The sequence below is a fragment of the Rhincodon typus genome, chromosome 7 (genome assembly GCF_021869965.1).
Source record: "Rhincodon typus isolate 14 chromosome 7, sRhiTyp1.1, whole genome shotgun sequence".
Lineage (NCBI taxonomy): Eukaryota > Metazoa > Chordata > Chondrichthyes > Orectolobiformes > Rhincodontidae > Rhincodon > Rhincodon typus.
Genome location: NC_063338.1, coordinates 96,302,921 through 96,327,310, shown reverse-complemented (window position 1 = coordinate 96,327,310; position 24,390 = coordinate 96,302,921). Strand labels below are relative to the sequence as shown.

The window sequence follows — 24,390 nt, the reverse complement described above, 5'->3', positions numbered from 1 at the left end:
TACCACTTCCTCAGGCAGTTCGTTTCACATACGAACCACCCTCCGCGGGAAAGGTTATCCCTCAGATCCCTTTTAAATGTTTCTCCTGTCACTTTAAAAATATGCCCCCTAGTTTTGAACACCTCCATTCTAGGGAAAATGCCTTTGCTATTCACCTCATCTGTGACCCCCCATGATTTTATAAAACCTCTGTAAGGTCACCTTTAATCTCCTACACTCCAGTGAAAAAAGTCCCAGCCTCTCCTAGTAAATCTTTTTCTGAACCCTTTCCAATTTAATACTGTCCTTCCTATAGCAAGGTGACCAGAACTGTACCCAGTGCTCCAAAAGTGGCATCTCACACAAGGTGCCTACTGAGATGAACCTCGCTTAACTCCTTCATGGGAGTATACCGAAGAATTCGTCTCCGCCTCAACCTCAAGACTCAAACCCTTTACCAACCCGTCCCAGGGCACGTTCAGTCTATCCCTCCATTAAAATCAACAGAAATCTTGCCAAACATGGAACATAACCGCTACCTAGGAGGCTACCTCTCATGTAGGGCTGACATTGATGCAAAGATTCAACAGGGCATCCACTCTGCAAGCGCCGCCTTCGGATGCCAAAGGTTGAGAGTCTCAATGACCGACATCCGTCCTGATACCAAAATCCTTGTCCATAATGTAGTCACTGTTCTGACTCTTCCATGTGGCTCTGAAACTCGCACTACACGTAGATGCCATCTCAAGACCCTCAAGACGTACCATCGACATTGTTTGGGAAGGATTCTCAACATCAGCTGGGAGGACAGGCGTATTAACATCAGTCCTTGATACAGCTAATAACACCAGCATTGAGGCCGCAATAATCCAAAGCCAACTTTGTGGGGCTGGCCATGAACTCGGGCATCCTAAGCACCAACTGCCAAAGCAAATATTCTTTGCCCAGCTCAAGGAAGGCACTCAAATGAGAGGAGGACAAAGGAAACATTTCAAAGACTCCCTGAAGTTTTCCCTCAAGAAATGCAGTATAGATGTCAATGCTGGAGAGACCCTCATTCGAACAAAACTGACTTGCAATATACAGCATACCTCATACAGCAACCTCTAGTATGAAATTACTCTTCAGCAAGAGGAAGTATGGAAAAGGAACTGGAGAAAGGAATGTTAACGATCTCAAGGCTGAGGACCAATTCTGCCTCCTCGTAACCCCTGCCAAATGTGTGGTCAGAGGTGCAGCTCTAGAATCAGGCTCATCAGCCACCCAGGAACCCACAGAAACCCATGAACAGTGACAGAGATTTTTAAAATGGCCAATTAAACTTGTTAGCAAGGGATTGCTGACAATAACAATGATGCATCGCATTGTGTCCAGATGGACTTGTTGAATTTTATCCCTATTAGTTTCCCTTGTGCTTTTTCTCCAGTGATGGTTGTATTTATTTCCTCTACTCCTTTTGCCCCTTGACTATTTAGTAATTTTGGAATGCTGTTCGTGTCTTCTGCAGTGAAGAGAGATGCAAAGTATATGTTCAACTCATCTGCCATTTCCTGGTTCCTCCTTATTATTTCCTCGGCCTCTTATTCTAAGTGTTCTTTGTTAACTTTGGCTTCCGCGTCCACTCTGTTCACAAAAATGACCCTGACCTTCCAGTCACTTGTGACTTTACTATACCATATTGTTCTCACACTAATGTTTCTGCCTTAAGCCTTCTACGGTGTTCCAGTGAAGCCCATTGTAAGCTGGAAAAACAGAACCTTGTGTTCCACTTAAACAGTTTACAGCTTTCAGGACTTGACAGTGTGTTCAGCAACTTCAGACAACCAGCTGTGTCCTACATTTCAAATCCAGCCTTGGGCACCCTATGTCTTGTTTGCATGAGTTTGCTGTCGTTGTGCTAATTCATTTTCTGCTATTAACACTTACTCTTTATCTATATCATTTCTTTATTATCATTGGCACTTCCTTTACTTTCTGCACTGGGGCACCTTTGCCAACTTTTTCCACATGCTCCTCCCGTCCCACTTTTTCTTACAGCATAAAACCATAACCTTTGCAACCCCCTTTGTTTCGAAGCAGAGTCATTTTGAACTTGAAACGTTGACTGTTTCTCTTTCTGTCAGTAAATGCTGCCAAATCTAGTAAGTTTCTCCAGCACTTTGTTTTTCTTTTAGGTGGTAGTGTTGCCATACATCTGCTCCCTTGAACTTGTAGGTGGCGCCGTTCACAGATTTGGGTTTCAATGCCATGTTCCCTAGAGGCTTTATTGTCCGATCATAACTGGCTGTTTAACAATACGTTGGTTTATAGAAACAAAATGTGTATTACCATTGTGGGCCTACGGTTCTACCATTAAAAATGGCCACCATGATCCAGGTGAGCATACGCAGATGCACCTGCAACAGTTAAAACAAGTGATGGAAACAAGAGGTTTGACAGACATTTTGCATGTAAAACAGAAGTTACAGTATATCAGAGATTACTACTTGGCCATGCGTACCTTGTTTAATATTCTGACATTTGATGGGACTGTATTTTGAATGCCTGCAATTTTTAATACTTGTTGGATGTCCTTATTATTAGTAAACAGACACTGTAACTGATACAGAAGATAGGATTCGTAAAGAAACTATCAGGAATGAACAATTATTTCCTATTGACTAGGTTCCCTATTACAGTGGAAAGTATTATCATTGTTTGTGCATCAAACCAGAAACAGCATTCCAATTTGATGTATGATTGCGTGTTGCTCCACCTTGTGGTGGTGTTAGCCACAAATGCAGCCCTTCAGAAATATCAGACACAAAAAAATTGATACACTACATAATGCTCACCACTGCAACTGCTTCATCCACCTTTAAAGACTGACCTGGTCAAAAGCTCGTTTAAATTTTGATTTGTGAGTTTAAAAAAATGAAGAGACTATTCTGGCTTTTCTTGTCTGTGTGTGTGTGTGTGTGTGTGTGTGTGTGTGTGTCGGGGGGGGGGTTTAAGTAATGCACAAAATTGTCTCTGGTGTTCTCAAATCCAGCCTGTTTCCTGGGGATGGAGGAGGAGTTGATACATGTTCAAACTGCATCATGAATTCCCTCTGGTTTTAAAGTGCAGATTTTATGCGAAGCTTGCAGTTGCAGAATGCTCTCCGAGTTCTCGAGACAGGGATTTTTAATGATGCAAGGCAGTATCTGCAGGCCACTAGATCTTTCTAAGCGCTAGGTGCTGGCAGAAATCTGTCTACATGAAGTCTAAAATTTGTTTTTTTGTTGAGTTAATGTGTCCCATGGGAGAAGTCTGGAGTATGGAGAAGCGGCGTAGAGAAGAGCAGCATAGTAGGCTTTGTCTATACTGTAGATCCCTGTTGTCTTATGCCTGTCTTGATATTGAGGAGTTCTCAGTCCACATTACGCTCTTGAACAAGATTCTTTAAAGGGATAAAAGTGTTGGCACTGTTTTCACCCTGTGAAGTAATTTGTAAGTTGAGCTTTTTCATTTTTTGCCTATTTCTTTTTTGTCTCCTCTTGCAGTTTTGCAAATCAATTAGTAATTTTATCTTGAACCAAAGTAGCAGCAGTTAGTACAGACGAACCTATTCTGAAGTCTAATTTCTTTATTTTGCTGATTTATTGCTCTACTTTTTAATTCTTTGTTTTTCTATTTTTTTCCCCTAAGAATTTGTACTTGGGTACTTTGGTACCTAAGATGGCGCCGTAAGTGGCGACTTGTAAACTTTTGACTGTACTCATGTGAGTACGTGACAATAATTCTAATTCAAATTCTTATTCAACTGACAGAAAATTCTGGAGATGCATGGCAAGTCAGGCAACATCTGTGAAGAGAGTAACGCAGTAGTTCAGATTGATGCACTGCCCAGTTTGGTTATTTCCTGCACTTTTGTCTTTATTTGAGGTTTCCACCATCTGCAATATTTTGGTCTATAATAAAAGTAGCTTGCATTTATTCAATGATTTGATAATAGTAAATTGTCCCAAGGGATTTGATGAGGCAGAATTTAACATTAAACCACAATGAAGGTATTATGTTAGATGATCAAAGATATGAGGTAGGATCTAAGTGTGTTAAAGAAGACAGGAGTAGAGATTTGAACAGGGAATCCATAAGCTTCAGGGCTAGACAACTGAAAGCATGGTCACCAGCAAAGAAAGGGATGAATAACATTGATGTTGTGCAGAATGCCAAGGTAGATTGTGTCTGGAAGGAAGAAAATGAGAAGGGACTATGTTTAATCCTTGGAAATTGCACAAAAAGACACCAACTTAGTTTTGTTAATTGGTAGTGGTTTTACTTATAAAGAATGTCAGCACCAAAATGGTTGTGTTTAAGCCAAAATAATTTCACGTGTGATATGTTTCTGAACTTAGTATCTTATGCCAATCACAGATAGTAAAGCCAGTGCTTCATGCTCCTCAAAAAAATGGATGCAGCTCCAGTTAGCAAGGTTGGGATCTATGTACTTGCACTGTCGATTGTTTTGCACTGTTCGAGTGGCTGAAGTGTGAAAATTTTCGGAATCGCCATTTATACTCCACTGAAATCCTAATGAAAATAGTTCTGTAGAATGAATGGGCTCTGCTTGTCAGGGTGTCCCGTGCTGGCAGAATTGTATGTAGCTGGGAAATGATTCAATTCAATTCTACAAAGAGCATGCCCAACCTCTGCTCATAACTAGACATCTTTGTCTTTGGAACCAGTCAAGTAATTCTCCTTTCTTCCTTCCTAAAATGTGATGGACAGCAGTGCCCACAGTACACCAGCTGGGGTTTAAACCTGTTATTTTTCAAAGTGTGGCATAACTTGGTTTTGGTACACGAGGTCTCTATCAATAAAACCAAGATCCCATTTGTGTGTTTTTAAATGGTTTTGTCACCTTGTCCTTCCACTTCAGAAAATTCACATTGTCATATCCTCATGTAGCCTATATGTTTGGCAGATCCAATTGAAGTTAACAGTTATTTAAACTCACCCAGGTGCAGGCTGGTTTTTCAAAGGGTTCAGCATTCATCTTCAAAATGGGGAGTCTTTGGAACTGTTTTGAAGATCGTTGATAGAGTCACAGAGTTAGATACAAGGTTCATGTCTTTTTATTTTTGTACTTTTAAAATTGTGGACTGAAATAAAAGAGAACTATTTTAAAACTAGCACTTTGAAAGGATGGCTGCATGTTTTTAAAAGCAAGTAACCTGGCTCCCATGGTAAGCACTGTAAATAACTGTTTGAACAAGCAGTAACTGAAGTGATTGTAAATGAACAGGACCTGAGGGCTTGTGTATAGATGCAGCTGAGGGCCCACAGAAGTTGATGGGACTGTGGATTGGTGACTAGTTGTTGATGACAAAACCCTTGTGCTTGCCAACAGCCATGTGATTATGTTAGGTAACTGAACAGCTTAGAAAGGAGGACAACTTACAGAGGAGGGATTGGATTGCCATTACTTGGGAGCGGTCTCTGTCTTCTCTGCAGTCAAATCTTGCTTTAAGCCATGAAAGCAGTTAATCTCCCTTCAGCTGTTGCTGTGAGTTTTAATTGATAAATCAGATATTTCCAGGTGCACCAACCACCCTGTGCCTTTTACAAACCAGTGAATGTGTTCAATGAGGAAAGCCAAAAAGAAACGTTTGGATTAGCAAGAATTATCACAACAGAATTTGTGGACAAAGAGTACTGACCTGTCTTCGCAGTTTTTCTCTTCTATCCATGTGTTTCTTTTTCCTGCCTGTGTATATGTAAGGGATGGTTCAGAAGGGCGTTAGAGTTTTAACAAGTACTGTTATGTCACAATTGTTTTGTAATGCTTTATCTGTAGCTAGAATACAATTATTTGTAATAAGTAGTAATTCTTCTTAAGCACAGAAACCTGGTCTGTGCTGTCTATTAATCAGGGTCAGAAAATCAGAAGTTAAGGAATTTTGAGTACAGGTAGTTCTCCTATAACGTGATAGTTGCGTTCTTTGTGTGACCTCACGCTGTAGAAAATCACACTATAGAAAATCGCGTTATAGGGAAATTACTATAGAAAATCACTATACCCGCACATCAGAAAGTGTACGTTAACCGAACAGCATCCACTATTTATTAATCGCATTACAGCCAATTCGTGTTAACGAAACACGCATTATAGCAGACCTACCTGTAGTTAGTTGAAAATATCTTTAGCTTTTGTGATGACACCAAGAATGCGTGGCTTGATTTCCACCATGCTACACCATTGAGTCATGGCACGTACAGGAGGATCCATTCAGTACAACATGTCTCTGACTTCTTGAAAGATTTCTATAATTAATTCCATTCTGCCTTGCACTATTTCCCCGTAGCCCTGCAAATTTCTTAGTTTCAAGTACTTATCCAGTTTTACAGTTCACATTTGATAAGAATAGGATGATAAATGAGCGTTAACAAATTATATAAGCCTAGTTTAGGATAGTAACTGCGAATTATGTATTATTTTCTGCACCAATGTAACTGAAATGCCAGAGCAATTGGAAGCACTTTAATGACTATGAGCTTAGCCTTACTTCAAAGAGGACAACAGTTGCTGGAGTGAGAAAAATTAAAATAAACATCATGGTGAGTTCTTGGTGCCTTAGAGTCTGCCTTTTAGATGAGTAATGTCTTGTACATCATCAAACTTATTTCACTTAAATCTCTCAATTACAAAAATGTATGATCCCAGTTTTGCTTTTGGGATTTGTCTCAATTATTTTTGCGGGAGAATAGCTGAGCTCTGAACAGGAAGGCAGTTATCTCCAGTAATACAAAAAACCTCCCAATTTGAACTGGAGCAGTTGAGTAGAGTCATGGGCCAAGGTCAATGGAACTCTGGGTCTTTACAAACTGGATGTCCCAGGATATCAAGACTCATCATCATAATTGGTGGTCCCTCACAGACAAAGATGAGTCTGTTTCACTCTCAAGGTGAGTCTCTAGGTGGCTGTACAGATTGATGCAGCTACCACAGTTTAAACTACACTTGGGGCAGAAAGTGGTTGTGGAAGGGGTGGGTCAGGCATTGTTGTGGCAGTGCGCTGTTTTCGCCTGGCTTCTGCTTTTTTCCCGACGGCAAGTCTTGAGGTGGTGGATGCCTTCCCAGATGCTGCTCCTGCACTTTGGACGTTCCTAGGCCAGTGATTCCCAGGTATCTGTGGGAATGCTGCACTTCACCAGTGAGGTCTTGAGGGTATCACTAAAGTGCTTCCTCTGTTCACCTGGGGCACGCCTGCCATTTCGGAACTGGGAGTAGAGTGCCTGCTCGGAGTCTTGTGTTGGACATGTGGATGACGTGCCCAGCCCATTGTGGCTGATCAAGGGTGGTCAGGGCCTCAATGCTGCGGATGTTGGCCTGTTTGAGGATACTAAGGTTGGTGCATCTTTCCTCCCAGCGTATTTGCAGGATCTTGCGCAGGCTGCGTTGATGGTACTGCTCCAGCGCCTTGAGGTGTCTGCTGTAGACAGTCCATATCTCGGACCATATAAGAGGGCAGGAACTGGCACAGCTCTTTAACCCAAGATCTTAGTGCTGGGTCTGATGTTGTTGTCCCCGAACACCGTTTTCCTCAGGCAACCAAAGGTGATGCTGGATCTGCTCATCAATAGCTGCTTTGGCTGATAGGACATTCCCAAGGTATTGGAAGTGGTCACGTTCTCCAAGGCCTCCCGGTGGACCTCGATGATCGGAGGTTCACTCCATGGTGCCGTGCAGGGTTGGTGGAAGACCTTTGTCTTGCAGATGTTCAGGGTGAGACCCATGCTCTCATGTTTAGAAGAATGAGGAGGAATCTCATAGAAGCATATAAAATCCTAATGGGACTGGACAGGCTAGATGCGGGAAGCTTATTTACGATGTTGGGAATGTGGTGAGGTGAAGCAATGCAGCGAGGTAGATCGAGAACAGCATTGGGGTGATGGCTCAGCCCTGGTGGACACTAGTCTGAACGGGGAATGGGTCAGTGGGGGAGCGATTTGTCATTACCATAACTTCCATGTTGTCGTGGAACAGGTGAAAGATTGTAACAAACTTCATGATGCAACCAGGATGGAGAAGGATGCTCCATAATGCTTCCCGATTGATGGTGTCAAAGACTGAAAACAACAAATGCTGGAAATCACAGCAAGTCAGGCAGCATCCATGGAGAGAGAGAGAGCGCATGCTAACATTTCGAGTTAGATGACTCTTCTTCAGAGCTGATGTGAAGTGTGGAGGGAGCAGCGTTTATGCTCTAGTTGAGGGGCAGTGAGGTGAGGGTTTAGGAGTGTAGAGTGCTGGGGAAGATTTCTCTTGGAGGAAAGAGCAAAACTTCTTGAGGGTCAGTTTTCCTCCAAGGGGCACAATGAAGGAGCAAATAGGTGTCAAAGGTCGAAGAAGGCCATGTACAGGGGGGTAGGCTCTGCATGTTTCCTGCAGCTTTCGTGCAGTGAGAGCCATGTCCGTTGTGCCTCTGCTTGGCCCAAAAACACACTGTGACTCCAGGAGGAGTTATTCAGCCACAGGGAGGAGAAGTTGTGGACGACCTACTCTTTTTTCCAACGGTCAACAGCAAGGAGATTCTCCTGTAGTTACCACAGTCAGACTTGTTCCCTTTGTTTTAAAATGCTCACAACTGTAGCATCCTGTAGCTCTTCCTGAATGCTCTCCTCCTTCCGGATAAGGCAGAATAGGGTATGTGGCTGCAGTAGGAGCTCTTTGCCTTCGCACTTCAGTGCCTCAGCGGGGATACCACCTGCTCAGTCAGCCTTGTTGTTCTTAAGCTGGCGGATGGCCTTCTGTACTAAATTCCAGAGGTAAGGTGAGAGTAACCTGTTCAGTGATGTCCAGTTTGGGTTCTACCAGGGCCAGTCAGCTCCTGATGTTATTACAGTCTTGGTTCAAGCATGGACATAAGAGCTGAATTCCAGAGGTGAGGTGAGAGTGACAGCCCCTAACATTAAGGCTGCATTTGACCAAGTTGGCATCAAGGAGCCCGAGGAAAACTGGAATCAATGGGAATCGGGGGATAAACCGTCCACTGGTTGGAGTCATACCTGACACATAAGATGGTGATGGTTGTTGGAGGTCAGTGATCTCAGCTCCAGGACTTCTCTGCAGGAGTTCCTCAGGTTAGTGTCCTAAGCCCAAACATCAGCGAACAATGTTCAGCACCATTCGTCGACTCCTCAGCTACTGAAACAGTTCATATTTGAATATAACGGGATCTGAACGATATCCAGGCTTGGGCTGATGAGTGGCAAGTAACATGCGTGCCACACAAATGCCAGGCAATGAACATCACCAATAAGAGACAATCTATCCGCTGACCCATGACATTCAGTGGTACCACTGTCACTGAATCCCCCGCTATCAACATCCTCAGAGTTGTCATTGACCAGAAACTCAACTGGACTCACCACATAAACACAGTGGCTACAACAGTAGGTCAGAGGCTAGGAATACTGTGGCAAGTAACTCATCTCCTAACTCCCCAAAGCCTGTCCACCTTCTACAATCCACAATTTGCTGGAATAATCCCCACTGCCTGGTTGGGTGCAGCCCCAACAACCTCAAGAAGCTTGATACCATCCAGGACAAAACAGCTGCTTGATTGGCACGACATCCACAAGTATCCACTCCCTCCAGCACCAACGCTCAGTAGCAGCAGTATGTACTATCTATAAGATGCACTGCAGAAATTCACAAAAGATCCTCAGACAGCACCTTCCAAACCCACGACCACTTCCATCTTCAAGGTTCCAAGATGGCAGTGGAGTAGCAGGGCTTAGTGCAGGCTCTGGCCCAGGATTCATCCACTGTCATCTACTTTCTCTTTAATTCTCTCTTTCTTTTTGTTTATTTTCTTTCGGTTTCTTTGGCGTGTTAGTTGTGGCCTCAGTGCGTCGGTGAGAGTGGCGGCAGCCTCCCAGCAGTTTGAGACAGCAGTGGTAGACTCTCTTCCTGGCAATTGGCGGCAGCAGTAACAGCATCGAGGATGTCCCTCCCGGAGTTTGGGACTAACGGCAAAGCTCCTCCAAAGCAATCGACAGCGGCAGTGGACTCTTCAAGAAGTCAGTGCTGACAAGGTGACATCACAGAAGAGGGCAGACCGAGTGGGACTCTTGGTGCGGATGAGGCCTGGTCTGGCAGTAGAGCCAGGGACTCCTGGTCAAAACATGCCCAGAGCGGGGACTTCTGGTATTGGCGAGGCAGGAGCTACAGTGGCACCAATGGGGAATCCTGGTTATCAGCAAGGTGACAGCGGAGCCTGGGTCTCCTGGTCAAAGGGCGAGAGTGAGTGCAGCATGGAATTCTGGCATTGGCAAGGTGGGCCCAGTGACGAAGAGATGGCGCCTAAGGAATAGCAACTCCTACGACGGTGGGTCCAGCACAGATGGCAGCGAGGCAGTGAAGGAGGAATGGCGGCACAGGTGTCGTGGTGCTGGTGAGCCAGCTCATAACTCATGGTGGAGGTGGCGGAACGAAGATAGACTTTCTTTCAGCTATATCTTTTTTACTCTTATTCTGAAACACACTCCCTGATGCACTCAATGCTTTCTATGCTTGGTTCAAGTGTCCCTGGCATTCTGCATGTCATCTGTCCCAAAGCCCCAGATGCACCTGTTCCTCCAATCACTGCTACAGATGTCAGATCAGTCTCGCTGAGCGTAAACCCGAGGAAAGTGAGGGGCCCAGGCGGAGTCCCCGGCCGTTCACTTAGATTCTGTGTGGACCACCTGGCGAGGTATTCGCTGACATCTTCACCCTCTCCCTCCTGCAAGCCAAAGTCCCCACCTGCTTCAAGAAGACCACCGCTCTCCCAGTACCTAAGAAAGCACATGCAATGTGCCTTCATGACTACTGACCAGTGGCTGTGACCTCAATAATCATGAAATGCTTCGAGAGGCTGCTCATGGCCCACATTGACTCCAGTCTCCCAGCCTGCTTCGATCCCCTACAATTTGTCTACCGACGTAACAGGTCCACAGTGGTCAGCATTTCCCTAGCCCTGCACTCATCTCTGGAACAATGGACAAAAGGACACCTACATCAGACTCCTGCTCATCAACTCCAGCTCCACCTTCAACACTATTATCCCCTCCAGACTAACTTCAAAACTCTGAGACCTACGTCTTAGCTCCGCCGTCTGCAACTGGATTCTTGACTTTCTGACCTATAGACCACAGTCAGTGAAGATAGATAACAACACCTCCTCCATGATAACACTCAACACTGGATCTCCCTCTCTCTCCACCTCCTCCCCGCCACTGTACTCCCTGTACACCCACGACTATGTTGTTAAATTCTGAATGAACGCAATATACAAGTTTACCGCCGTGGTAGGACACATATCTAACAACAACAAGTCAGAACACAGAAAGGAGATAGAGGGCTCCATGACATGGTGCAATGAGAACAACCTCTTTCTCAACATCAGCAAAACTAGAAAACTGATCATTGACTTCAGGAAGAAAAGAGGAGAACATGCGCAACCGCCTCCCCACCACCATCCTCCTCCCGCCCCCCAACCGCCCCCCACAACCCCGAGGGTGGAGAGTGTCCAGTTCCTAGGAGTGACAATAACCGATAACCTGTCCTCGAGTTCCCATGTAGCTGGGAAGAAGCTGTTCCTGAACATGCTGGTGTGTGTTCAAGCTTCTGTACCTTCTGCCTGACGGAAGAGGTTGACAACAACGCCGCTTCTTCCTCAGACAGCTCAGGAAATTTGGTGTGTCCATAAGGACTCTCACCAACTTTTACAGATGCACCATTGAAAGCATACTGTCCGGGTGCATAACGGCCTGTTATGGCAACTGCTCTGCCCAGGACCGTAAGAAACTACAGAAAGTCTGGGCTGTGCGTATAAACATCACAGAAGCCAACCTTCCATCCATGGACTCGGTTTAAATGGCTCGCCATTGCGGAAAGGCCACCAACATCATCAAAGACCTCTCCCACCCTGTTAATGCTTTACTACAATCTCTTCCGTCAGGCAGAAGGTACAGAAGCTTGAACACACGCCAGCACGTTCAGGAACAGCTTCTTCCCAGCTGTTGTTAGACTGATGAATGGACTCTCTAACTTCAAATAATGTTGATCTTGCCTAGCGTACGCCCTGTGTGATGTAACCTGTATGCCTCTAAGTTTTTTTTTTCACCCAATGATCTGTATGTCCTTCCTCACTATAATCTGTCTGTACTGCTCACAAACAAAGCTTTTCACTGTTCTTAGGTACTCGTGACAATAAATAAATCAAATCAAATTTAATCGAATCAGATAATTCAAAATAGCCTCGGATTGTGGAGACAATTGAAGCTTTTCACTGTAAAATGCAAGTGACAATAAATCATTCAACCATTCAAATTCATTCATCTAGAAGGACAAGGACAGCAGATATATGGGAACACCACCCTCTGCACGTTCCCCCCCAAGTCACTCACCATCCGCACTTGGAAATATATCATCTTTCCATCACTTGCTGGGTGAAAATCCTGGAATTACTTCCCTAATGGCATTGTGGGTCAACCCACAGCAGGTGTACTGCAGTGGCAGCTCTCCACCATCTTTTCATGAGCAACTACGGAAGGTCAATAAATGCTGGCCAGGCAGCGATGCCCATATCCCACACATGAAAAAGAAAATCCAGCCTCTCCTTATAACTCAAACCTTCCAATCTCTCATAAATCTGTTTTCGTTCTTTTCCAGTTTAATGACACCCTTCCTATAGCAGGGTGACCAGAATTGTACGCAGGACTCCAAATATGGCCTTGCCAATGTCTTGTACAGTCATAACATGGTGTCCCAACCCCATACTCGGTGTTCTGACCGATGAAGGCAGGTGTGCCAAACACTGCCTTCACCACCCTGTCTACCTGTGACCCCACTTTCAAGGAGCTGTTTACTTGCACGCCTTGGTCTCTCTGTGTGGCAGCACTACCCAAGGCCCTACCATTAACTGTGTAAGTTCTGCCCTGGTTTGCCATACCAAGATGCAACATCTCGCATGTGTCTGAATTAAACTCCATCTGCCATTCCTTGGCATGTTGGCCCAGTTGCATAGTTTAGAAGGGGTATCTATTCAGAATAGAGATGATGAACCAGTTTTTCTGAGGGTTGATTCTTTCAAATTCCTTTCCTCAAAATTCTGTGGATGCAGAGTTTTAAATATTTATAAGAGTGATGATAGCTTCTTGATTACTAAGAGGGATGAAAGATTATTGGGGTTATGCAAGAATATAGAGTTGAGGTTAAAATCAGATTAGCCATGATCTTACTAAATGGAGAAGCAAGCTTGAAGAGCCTAGTGATCTACACTTGTTCATTGTTTGTAAGTTCTTATGAAGAGAAATGTCTTCACCCAGACAGTGGTGAGCCTGTGGAATTCACTACCCCAGAAAGTGGTTGAGGCCCAAACACTGAATATTTTTAAATGGGAGCTAGATGTAATTCTTGGGACTAAAAGGATCTAAGTCTACAGGGAGAAAGCAGGAATAGAGTAATGTATTAGATGATCAGCCATGAACAAATTGAATGGTGGAGCAGGCTCAAAAGGCTGAATAGCCTACTTCTGCTCTGATTTTCTATGAAGTGATGCACAAGCTGTTTTACTCGGGCAAAATGAGACCTTATTTCCCAAATGCTCCATTGTGCTGAGCATGGAAATCAGTTGGATGCTGTACGTCCTGGAAAAATAACAATGATATTGGGGGGTAACAGTGTGCTAAGTAATGACACTGGGATGGTAATCCAGGGGTCCACTTTAATGCTGTGGTGTCACAGGTTCGAATCCCATCAAGGGAGGTGATGGAATTTAAATTCAATAGTTTTTAAAAAAGAAATCTGGTATCGAAAACTAATCTCAGGAATGGTGACCATGAAACTACAACCAGTTGTTCACTAATGCCTTTCAGCAAGGTAACTTCCATCTTTTACCTGGACTAGTCTGCTGCAACTACTCACGCGCAGCAGTGTGTCCTCTGAAATGAGTCTTAGTGAGCCACTCACTTCAAGGGCACTTGGGGAGGTCAACAAGTGTTTGTATTGGCTATGATGTCTACATCCTGTGAACGATTTTAAAAAAAAATGTAGATACTGTTTTTGGAAACGGTCTGACTTGATTAGTGCTGGGCAAATCAATTCCACTATTTTGAGACACCTCAATACCATACCCATTCTGACAATTGAAATAACCAAGTCCTGAAGAGTTTAGTGGTGGATGAGGGTAGAGGCTAGTCTTTCACCTCTTGGACCTTGGTTCAGTTTGATGGAGTGAAAGTTCCCTCTGTTAATCGACCATACAGATTGGGAATGGGTTAAATTAGATGGCAGAGGGGTGGGGAGAGCAGGCTAGGATGCTTATTGTATGGTTTGATATTGGTGAATGTAAAACTAAAACAGCAATTTTTTTTTTTTTTTGCATTTTATGTTTTAGGTAAAACTCAGCCTATTAATGGGAGAATCACCTGTCCGTTAAAAGTCCATTTGGCCATCTTGCTGCCAACATGGGTGAGTCAAGTGCTTGCCAGTATTTGCTTCTTGTCAAAGTGAGGATGAACTTTCTTTGTAAAGGAGGAATATTAAAGATGACTTGGTAAAACCATGTTGGAGTTAGTGCCCTGGGATAACCTAACAACAGTAACTTGCCTCGTCTGTGAGAAATTTGAGATGGTGGTGATTTACAGCCACGATGAAGAATCTGATAACGTGTAGCATTGTCCTGTGCCCAGATTGTGGACCTGCGGATAGTGTGCACACATCTTCAGAAATTGCTGGAAAAACTCAGTAGGTCTGGCAACATCTGTGGAAAGAAAGCAGAGTTAACGTTTCAAGTCCAGTGACCCTTCAAAACTGATTGTAGCGAGGAAAAGGTTAGTATATATGCTAGAGAAGGGGTGAGTGGAAATGGAGTCCAGCTGGAGAGGAGCCCACCTTCCAAGACCCCAAGAACACTTTCCAGTGAAGAAGCAATTTACCTTCACTTCCACTCAATTTAGTCTACTGTATTCACGGCTGACAATGTAGTCTGCTGTATACTGGAGAGACAAAGCGTAGATTGGGCAACCGCTTGGCAGAACACATACGTCTGTCCACAAAAATAAACCTGAGCTTCCAGTTGCATGCCATTTCATCACACCACCATGTTCTCTGGCAGACAGTTCTGTCTCAGGCTTGCTGCAGTGCTCCAGTGAAGCTTAGCACAAGCTAAGCTTGTGAAGAACAGCGTCTCATTTTCCACTTGGAAAATCTGCAACCTTCTAGACTGAATATAGAGTTCAATAACTTCTGGAAACTGAAAGAGCTGCGGTTGCTGTAAATTGGAAGCAAAAAAATGAAATTGCTGGAAAAGATCATCAGGTCTGGCAGCATCTGTGGAGAGAAATCAATTAATGTTTCGGAGTGATCCTTTCTCAGAAGGGTCAATAATCTTTGAGCCTGACCACCTTCTCCCATGTCCTCACCCCAACCCCTGCACGCCAGGCCTTGTCATCACATGAACTGCTACCACAAACAATCCATTATCAGACTCTAACAGTCCCCATTAGCAGCTATTAATTCTCCCAGGATGACCTTTATCATTCCTTTATCTGTCCAACTGTTTTCTCTTTCTCTGGGCTTCATCTCTAACTATTGTTTACTCTTTTTGCCCCTCTCCTCACACTCTCTAGCATATATACCAACCTTTTCCTCACTGCAGTTAGCTCGGAAGAAGGGTCACTGAACCTGAAATGTAAACTTGGCTTTCTGTCCACAGACGCCGCCAGACCTCCTGAGTTTTTCCAGCAGTTTCTGATTTCCAGCATTCGCAGTGCTTTGGTATTTTTGTACACCCGTCTTACCCATCCGTCTTGAATGAGCAATCATGTTACTGGGTGTATCAGTATTAAAAACAGGAATAGACAACCATCACTGGATATTGACACAATTACCTTTAAGAAACTCGGGTTCACTGTCGACATCAATGGCGTAATAAACTCATTTTAATGCATAGATAAGGAATGCTGCAGTGATCGCAATGCATGTTTCTATTGTCAAAAAGGTTTAAAAGAAGAAGCTGTCATTTTTAAATTGACAGATTAATAAGTTTATCCAGGAAGACTTCCCACTTCAAGAGAAGGTCAGAGATGCACAGTGTGACTGTACTCTTGAGGTGATTTTCACTATTTTGAAATCTGATTTGTTTTTATAGATGAGCAGCAAGCTCTTAACTCCATCATGCAAGATCTAGCTGTGCTCCACATGGCTAGCCGACCTCTCCTGCCATTGAATGATGCAGGGAAACCGAAGACCACCATGTCCAGTAATCAGGTACGTGTAGTGTCAAGAATCGAGTTTTATGGGGAAAGGGCAGGAAAGTGAATGTGGGGAATGTCAGATCCATCATGATCCTGTTGAATGGTGGAACAAGCTTGAGGGGCAGAAAGGCCTACTCGTTTTCATGGTTTGTATGGTGGTCTTATGGTGTGAACCAGAGAGCATAGAAACCATACATAGAAGATAGGAGCAGAGGAGGCCATTGGTCCTTCAAGCCTGCTCTGCCATTCATCACGATCATGGCTGATCGTCCAACTCAATAGCCTAATCCTGCTTTCTCCCCATAACCTTTGATCCCATCCATCCCAAGTTCCATATCTAGCTGCCTCTTGAATACATTCGATGTTTTGGCATCAACTACTTCCTGTGGTAATGAATTCCACAGGCCCACCACTCTTTGGGTGAAGAAATGTCTCCTCATCTCCATCCTAAATGCTCTACCCCCAATCCCTCAGACTGTGACCCCTGGTTCTGGACACACCCACCATCGAGAACATCCTCCCTGCATCTGCCCTGTCTAGTTCTGTTAGAATTTTACAACACATTTGTCACACGCTTTTCTGATCTGGTTGTCTGGCACCCTCTACTGATTCACTTCATACAGCTACAGGTCTGTTACAGATTACAGGAATAGTCAGCTCTTCACTTTAACATTTCCACATGTAGGAATTCAAAAACTCAAATAGTCATAAATCCAATATGGAATTCAGGAGAAACCTCCTTACTCAGTGTAACTAGGATACAGAACTTAATATTTCATGGGCTAGTTGAGGTGAAGAACGTAAAAAGTGTTTAACAAGAAGTTGGATAAACACACCAGGAAGAAAGGAATAGGAAGTTATGTTGATGAGTGAGGTGAGAAAGTGAGCAGTTGTTCTTGTGGGACTTAAATGCTGGCACAGCCAAGTGGGTGTGGGTGCCATATGTCTGTTGTAGAATTGATGTAATGTTGCAGAGTACAAAACAACTCTCCGAATAAATTCTAAGGCTAGAACCTCCAGTGTAATAGGCTATTTGATTCAAAATGCTATTGTAGTGCATGATGACAGTTAGTTCAAAGTGTAATCTAGATGTCTTTTTAGTACACAAGGGATTGAAGGACAGGATGAGTAGGTTGGTATTTGTTGGAGGTTGACCTGTGGAAAAGGCTTTGGATTATTGGCTAGATTCTTTGTTCTTCCGTTTCCCTTATTTATAATGTTCACGGAGAGGCAGTGGTGTAGTGATAATGTCACTAGACTAGTAATCCTGAATTATGTGCTGGAGACATTGGCTTGAATCCCATCATGACGGATGGTGACATTTGAATTTGATAAAATGTGAAATTAAAAGATAGTCTAATGGCAAACATGTAGCCACTTTTGACTGTTGTAAAAACCCATCTTGTTCACGAATGTCCCTTTAGAAAGGAACTCAGCCATCCTTACCTGGTCTGGCCTACGTGTGACGTCAGACCCACTGGTTAGTTCTTAACTGCCCTTACGGCAATTGGGGGTGGCTAATAAATCTTGGCTTAGCCAGTGACATCCAACCATGAATAAATAAAAAGAAACTTTTCTTTTCTGACAAGGCTTATTTGCTTGTGTAAGAATAGTTAATTTCCTGAATTTGTTCAATTCCAGAATGATATTCGAGTCAAGTTTGAATACCGTGGTGAGAAGAGGTGAGGCATCATATTTTATTCTCTTTTATTAATAGGAGTTGTACTCGACCATAAGGACCAGGCAGACCTAAAAAATGAGGTGTCATCCTAGTGAAGCTACCAAACAGAACTACTTGCATCTGAGCAACAATAATCAGCAACTGATAAACAGGGCAAATTGATTCCACAACTGACAGATCAGAACTAAGCTCTGCAGTCCTGCAGTATCCTATTGTGAATGATGGTGGGTAATTAAACTACTCACTGGAGGAAAAGGCTCCACCAATATCCCCACCTCTAATTATGGGGGAACAAAGCGCATAGTGCAAAAAATAAGGCTAGGGCGTTTGTACAAATCTTCAATAATTGTTGAGTGGATAATCCATCTCAGCCTCCTCCAAAGGTCCCCAACATCACGGATGCCAATCTTCACCTAATTCAGTTGACTCCTATGATATCAAGGTGACTGTTAGGGGGAGGTGCTGGCATAGTGATAATGACAATGCCAGTAATCCAGAACTCCAAGTTCTTGTTCTGGGAAAAAGGATTTGAATCCCACTTTGATAGATGATGAAATTTGAATTCAGTAATAATCTGGAATAAAATGCTAGCCTAATGATCATCATGTAAAAATCCATCAAATTCACTAATGTCCTTTAGGGAAGGAAATCTGCTGTCCTTACTCAATCTGGCCTACATGTGATTCCAGACCCATAGCAATGTGGTTGACACTCGGGGGATAGGCAGTAAATGCTGACTTAGCCAGCGATGCCCACATCCTGTGAATGTTTTTTTTTAAATCAGGAAGTGTTTTGAGACACAACATACTGCAAAGACTGCATACTACTATGACATTCCAGCACTATTACTGGAAAATTTTGCTACGGAACTAGCCACACATTTAGCCAAGCTGTTCCAGTACAGCTGAAATGCTGGTTTGCACCTGACAATGCAAGGAATTGGCCGCGAGAGCAGAACAAATCCAACCCGGCCAAAGTACTGCCCCATCAGTCTATTCTCAATCATCAGTAAATTGACGGAAGGTGTCACTAACAGCGCTATCAAGCAGCACCTGCTCAGCAATAACCTGCTCAGTGACGCCCAGTTTGGGTTCTGCAGGGGGCACTCAGCTCCTGACCTCATTATAGCCTTGGTTCAAACATGGCCAAAAGAGCTGAATTCCGAGATGAGGTGAGTGTGACAGCCCTTGACATCAAGGCTGCATTTGACCAAGTTGGCAGAGCCCTAGCAAAACCAGAATCAATGGGAATCGGGAGGGGTGTGGGTGATGATGGGGTGCTAGCTCTCGGCTGGTTGGAGTCAGATCTGGCACACAGGAAGATGGTTGTGATTGTTGGAGGTCGGTCATCCCAGTTCCAGGACATCTCTACAGGAGTTCCTCGTGGTAACATCCTAGGCCCAACCCTTATCAGCTGCATCATCATTGTCCTTCTCTCCATCATAAGGTCAGAAGTGGGGATGTTCACCAATGATTGCTCAGTCATGACTTCTCAGATACTGAAGCAGTCCATGTTCAAATGCAGCAAGATTTGGATGATATTCAGCTTTGGGCTGATAAGAGTCAACAGTCATTTGTGCCAGGCAAGTGCTCGGCATTGATCATCTCTAACCTTTGCTCCTTGACATTTAACAGCATTATCATCACTGAATTCCCCACTATGAGCATCTTGACCAAATTGAATTGGACCCAGCCATAAAAATACTATGCCTACAAGAGCGGGTCAGAGGCTAGGAATCCTTCAACTGGGAACTTACCTCCTGATTCCAAAGCCTGTTCAGTAGCTACAAGGCACAAATCAGGAAGCTCCAACAACATTTGAGAAGCTTATCCATCCAGGCCAAAGCAGCCTGCTTATTGCCAGCACGCACACAAGCATTCACTCCCTCCACCATCAACGCATTGTAGCAGCAGTGTATGCTATCTACAAGATGCACTGCAGAAACTCACCAAGGCTCATTGGACAGCACCTTCCAAATGCGCAGCCACTACCATCTAGAAGGACAAGAGCTGCAGATGCACGACGCCATCTGCAAATTCCCTTGAAGCCACACAGTAGCCTGACTTGGAAATAAATTGTCATTCCTTCACTGCTGCTGGGTCAAAATCCTGGAACTCTTCCTAACAGCATTATGGATATCTCTACACCAAATAGATTGAAATAGTTCAAGAAAACAGCTCCTTCTCAACAGCAATCATAGATGGGCATTAAATGCTGGCCCAGCCAAAATGTGCACATCCTCAAGGGAATAAATGGAATCTCCCTGATCCTTGCCATTTTTGTTTTTGTCAATGACAGATCCTCGAGTCACTGTCTATCAGATTTTTGTTTCCTTGTGATTTCAAATACTCTGTACATTATCTGAATATGTATCTCTACATATGTTCAGAATATTTTTCTATATTTCCACTCGTATCTGTCTCTCTGTTTCTTCATTGTGCAGTTGTTCTATGTACTGTCTCCAACACCACCACTCCCCCCAGCTCCTCACCGCTCCCCCCACTCCGATTCTTTCCTGAAGTATAGCAATAAGATAGTCTTGCTGCAGTTATATGGGGCTTTGATGAGACTACAACTGGGATACTATGTACAGTTTTTGTCCTCCTTAACTAAGTTAGAATAGATGTGATCCAGGTCTTTATTATACCATTGTTTTGATAATCTCATTTGGTTTCACTGTGTTGGCTATGATAAACATTCAGTGGCCAATGAGATGTCAGATATTGGGAAGAGAAGAGCACAAGCTGCAGAGACAAATTTTCGAGAAGTGGGCAAAGTCAGAAGTCACACGGCACCAGGTTATAGCCCATCAGATTTATTGAAATCACAAGCTTTCGGAGTGCTGCTCCTTTGTCAAGTGAAATGGAGAGAAGCGCACAAGCACAGAATATATACATAAAATATACATAAATCCGCGTATATATTCTGTGCCTGTGCATTTCCCTCCACTTCACCTGATGAAGGAGCAGTGCTGAGAAAGCTTGCAATTTCAAATAAACCTGTTGCGAGTATAACCTGGTGTTGTGTGGCTTCTGACTTTGTCCACCCCTGTTGAACGCTAGCATCTCCACGTTGTGGTTTCCAGAAGTCGGCAGAGAGATCATGAGCTAGAAATCAAGGGATAGAGAGCCTTAGTTGAACAAAGGTAGTTTGTGGGGCATCAAGCGCAGATGGATGGAGGGAATGAATGAGAAATAAAGAAAAAATTCAAGCAACAGGAAATTGCAACATTAAGACAGAGAAATATTCCAAAGAGAAAGTAGTGGTTGGGTGAAAGGCAAGTGGAGAAACCAGATCCAGGTCAATAATGTAGGAAACTCTGGATTTTGCTTTACCATTCAATAACGTGGAAGCTGGCCATCTGTTTGAACGTCGGTGACCTAAAGAGTGTTAGGAAAGTAAATTGTGATGAGGACATCACAAAAAAAAGCTAGGTTAAGTGACTGAGAAAAGATGTGGCAACAAAGGTATAATGTAGATTGTCCATTTGGCAGAATGAAAGAGAAAGCATTTTATCTAAATGGTGAGAAGTTGGAAGGACTTGGGTGCAGAGGGACCTGGGAATTCTCATGCACATCAAGTAATAAGGAAAGCCATTAGAATGTTATAATTTATTGTGAGGAGAATTGAATGCGAAAGTGAGGGGGTTATGATTCAATTATACAGGGCACAGAAAAGACTGCATCTGGAGTATTGTGCACAGTACTGGCCTCCTTATTTAAGGAAGGATGTAAAATTGTTGGAAGCAGTTTAAAAAAAGGTTTACTTGATTAATACTTGGAATAGGGGTTCATTGTCCTATAAGGAAAGGGTGGACAGTCTCAGCTGGAGTTTAGAGAAAGAGGTGACTTGATTGAAGCATATGAGATCCTAAGGGGACTTGGCAGGTTACATTTGGAGAGAATGTTTCCTTTTTTGGGAGCATCAAGAATTAAGGGTCACTGTTTAAAAAATAAGGATTGTCCATTTAATTCCAGGATGAGTAAAATTGTTTCTCTGCCGGTTATAAGATTATTTGTTTTCCTATTCATTTGTGGGATGTGGGTGTTGCTGGTTGGCCAGCATTTCTTTCCCATCCCTAGTTGCCCTTGAAAAGGTGGTGGTGAGCTCCCTTCTTGAACTGCTGCAGTCCTCCTGCTGTAGGTTGAACCACAATGCTATAAGGGAGAGAATTCCAGGATTTTGACCCAGTGACAGTGAAGGAGTGGCAATATATTTCCAAGCCAAGATGGTGAGCGGCTTAGAGGGGAACTTGGAGGTGGTGGTGTCCCCATATGTCTGCTGCTCTCTTCCTTCTAGATGGAAGTAGTCGTGGGTTTGGAAGGTGCTGTCTGAGGATCTTTGGTGAATTTCTGCCGTGCATCTGGTACGTAGTATACACTGTTGTGGCTGAGCATTGGTAGTGGAGGGAGGGGTTCCAAATACAATTTGGAACACTCTTCCTGATAAACTGTTGGAAGCAAAGTTTTTGGTTATTTTCAAGTTAGTGATACATAGATCCTTGCTAAGCAAGGAGATAACAGGTTATCGGGGGTGGGTGGGAGGGAACATGGATTTGAGGTTGCAATTAGATCAGCCACAATCTTGTGGTTTTATTAAACAGCCTCCTCCCGCATGCAGTTTGTATGTAACCTGACTTTGCAATTCCCATAATTCCCTGTAATTTCCTTAGAGCCTAAAAATCTGTTGACGCATTCTTGAATATGTTCAGCAACTGTCTAACCACAGGTTTCTGGGATAGAAATGTTCTAAAGATTCACAAGCCTCTAAGTGAATAGTAGGAGCATGGCAAAAAGAATGTAATGGAAAAAAAGGGGAAGTTATCCACTTTGGTGGGGAATAAACAGAAATGGGAGTATTTCTTACGTGGTGTGAGGTTGCAGTGTGTTCGTGTCCAAATGCACCCAGGTGTTCTCGTTCATAAGTCTGTCTAACATACAGGTGCACAAGCAATTTGGGATGTAAAGTGTATGTTGGCCTTTATTGCAAGAGGGTATCATTACAGATATAATATCTTGCTTCAATTTTATTCAACCTTGGTGAGATTACACCTGTGGTACTGGGTACAGTTTTCGTTGCCTTACTTGAAAAAGGCTATGTTTTCCATAAAAGTAGTGCAGCCAGAATCCACTGGGTTAATTCCTGGGATGGTAGGAATATCCTCTGAATGGCAGTTTGAGGAGTTTGGGCCTATATTCTCTAGAGTTGAGACAAATGAGGGGTGATCTCCCTGAAATGTCGAACATTCCAGTAGATGAGTTAGATGCAGAGAGGGATGTTTCCCATTGCTCTGAATATGGGGCAGGTCATATAGGACTGAGTTGAGGAGGAGTTCCCTCACTCAGTGATGAATCTTTAAAGTACTCTGGCCTGGAGGGCTATGGGAGTTCAGTTGTTGAATATGCTCAAGACAGAGATTGGTATCTAGAAATCCATCAATGATATCAAGTGATAAGGGATAGCAAAAGAAGGTGGTTCTGAGGTAGAAAATCAACCATGATGTGGCAAGGTAGATTGGGTTGGAGGGGCTGAATGGCCTACATTTCCTACGTTATTTCCTATGTTCCCCTAGGTGAAGAAACTTTCAGTTCATCCGTTCTAAATGACTGGTCGCTTATCCTGAAAAAATGACCCTGTATTCTAGATTCCCCAGTCTGAGAAAACAGCCTCTTAACATCAAGTTGTCAAATATTTTATACATTTCATTGAGATCACTTGTTATTTTTACAAAACCCTGAGAATATAAGACCATCATACAATCTTGTCTTTGGACAGACCTTGTGTCCCAGGAATTAACCTAATGAACCTTTGTTCCAGAAGGAAAAACCTGAGATGTTGGTAATGTCAAGTTTTCTATGGTGAGTATGAGCTGAATGTATTTGCAAAATGGAAGTTAGCTGTTGCTGTAATGAGCTACTTAAACTATGATGGAGTCAGGTTGGTGTCAGAACATGTTCAGTTTGGACTAGTGGAACAGAAGGCTGCTTTTGATGTGCCATTTTCACAGTCAGAATTCTCCTAATTGATGTTGGAAAGTATTCCATTTCACCACACCAACACCTCTCATCTTGATGAACATAAAATGAAAGTTTAAGAAAAGTTTGAATTAACATTTAGATTGCTCCATCAGTACTTCTGGATGAGCCAGCAGGAATTCTCTTAACGCTAATTACTTTTAAAGCATTTTCTGTTTGAAGGTCCTGATCACTTCTGGAAAGCAAACAAGCTGCTGACTTTGAAGATAAAAACCTCTTTGGGATTTGGAGTTAATTAAATCCACTGTTGTTGGCACAGTTGTGAAGTATGAGGAGTTCTGCAGTCTGCAGCTCTAGCTGCTCTGATGGTTCAATTGTCCCAGGAGTGCTACTGGAGACAGAAACTCACTGTGTCTCTCTCTCTTCCCTCTCTCTCTCTCTCTCTCTCTCTCTTTTCTCTCTCTCTCTTCTCTCTCTCTCTCT

General features: G+C 43.4%; 1 protein-coding gene across 2 annotated transcripts in view; it reads left to right on the top strand.

Annotated features, from left to right (window-relative positions):
- map3k2 (mitogen-activated protein kinase kinase kinase 2) overlaps window positions 1-24,390 on the top strand; it is a 102,640-nt gene that overhangs the window by 29,366 nt on the left and 48,884 nt on the right. For both annotated transcript variants that reach the window (XM_048598531.1, XM_048598530.1), the window contains 3 exons: window positions 14,391-14,464; window positions 16,146-16,264; window positions 17,893-17,933. In XM_048598531.1, coding sequence (XP_048454488.1) covers window positions 14,461-14,464; window positions 16,146-16,264; window positions 17,893-17,933 — 164 coding nt within the window. In that variant the 5' untranslated portion in view covers window positions 14,391-14,460. The remainder of the gene's footprint in view (window positions 1-14,390; window positions 14,465-16,145; window positions 16,265-17,892; window positions 17,934-24,390) is intronic.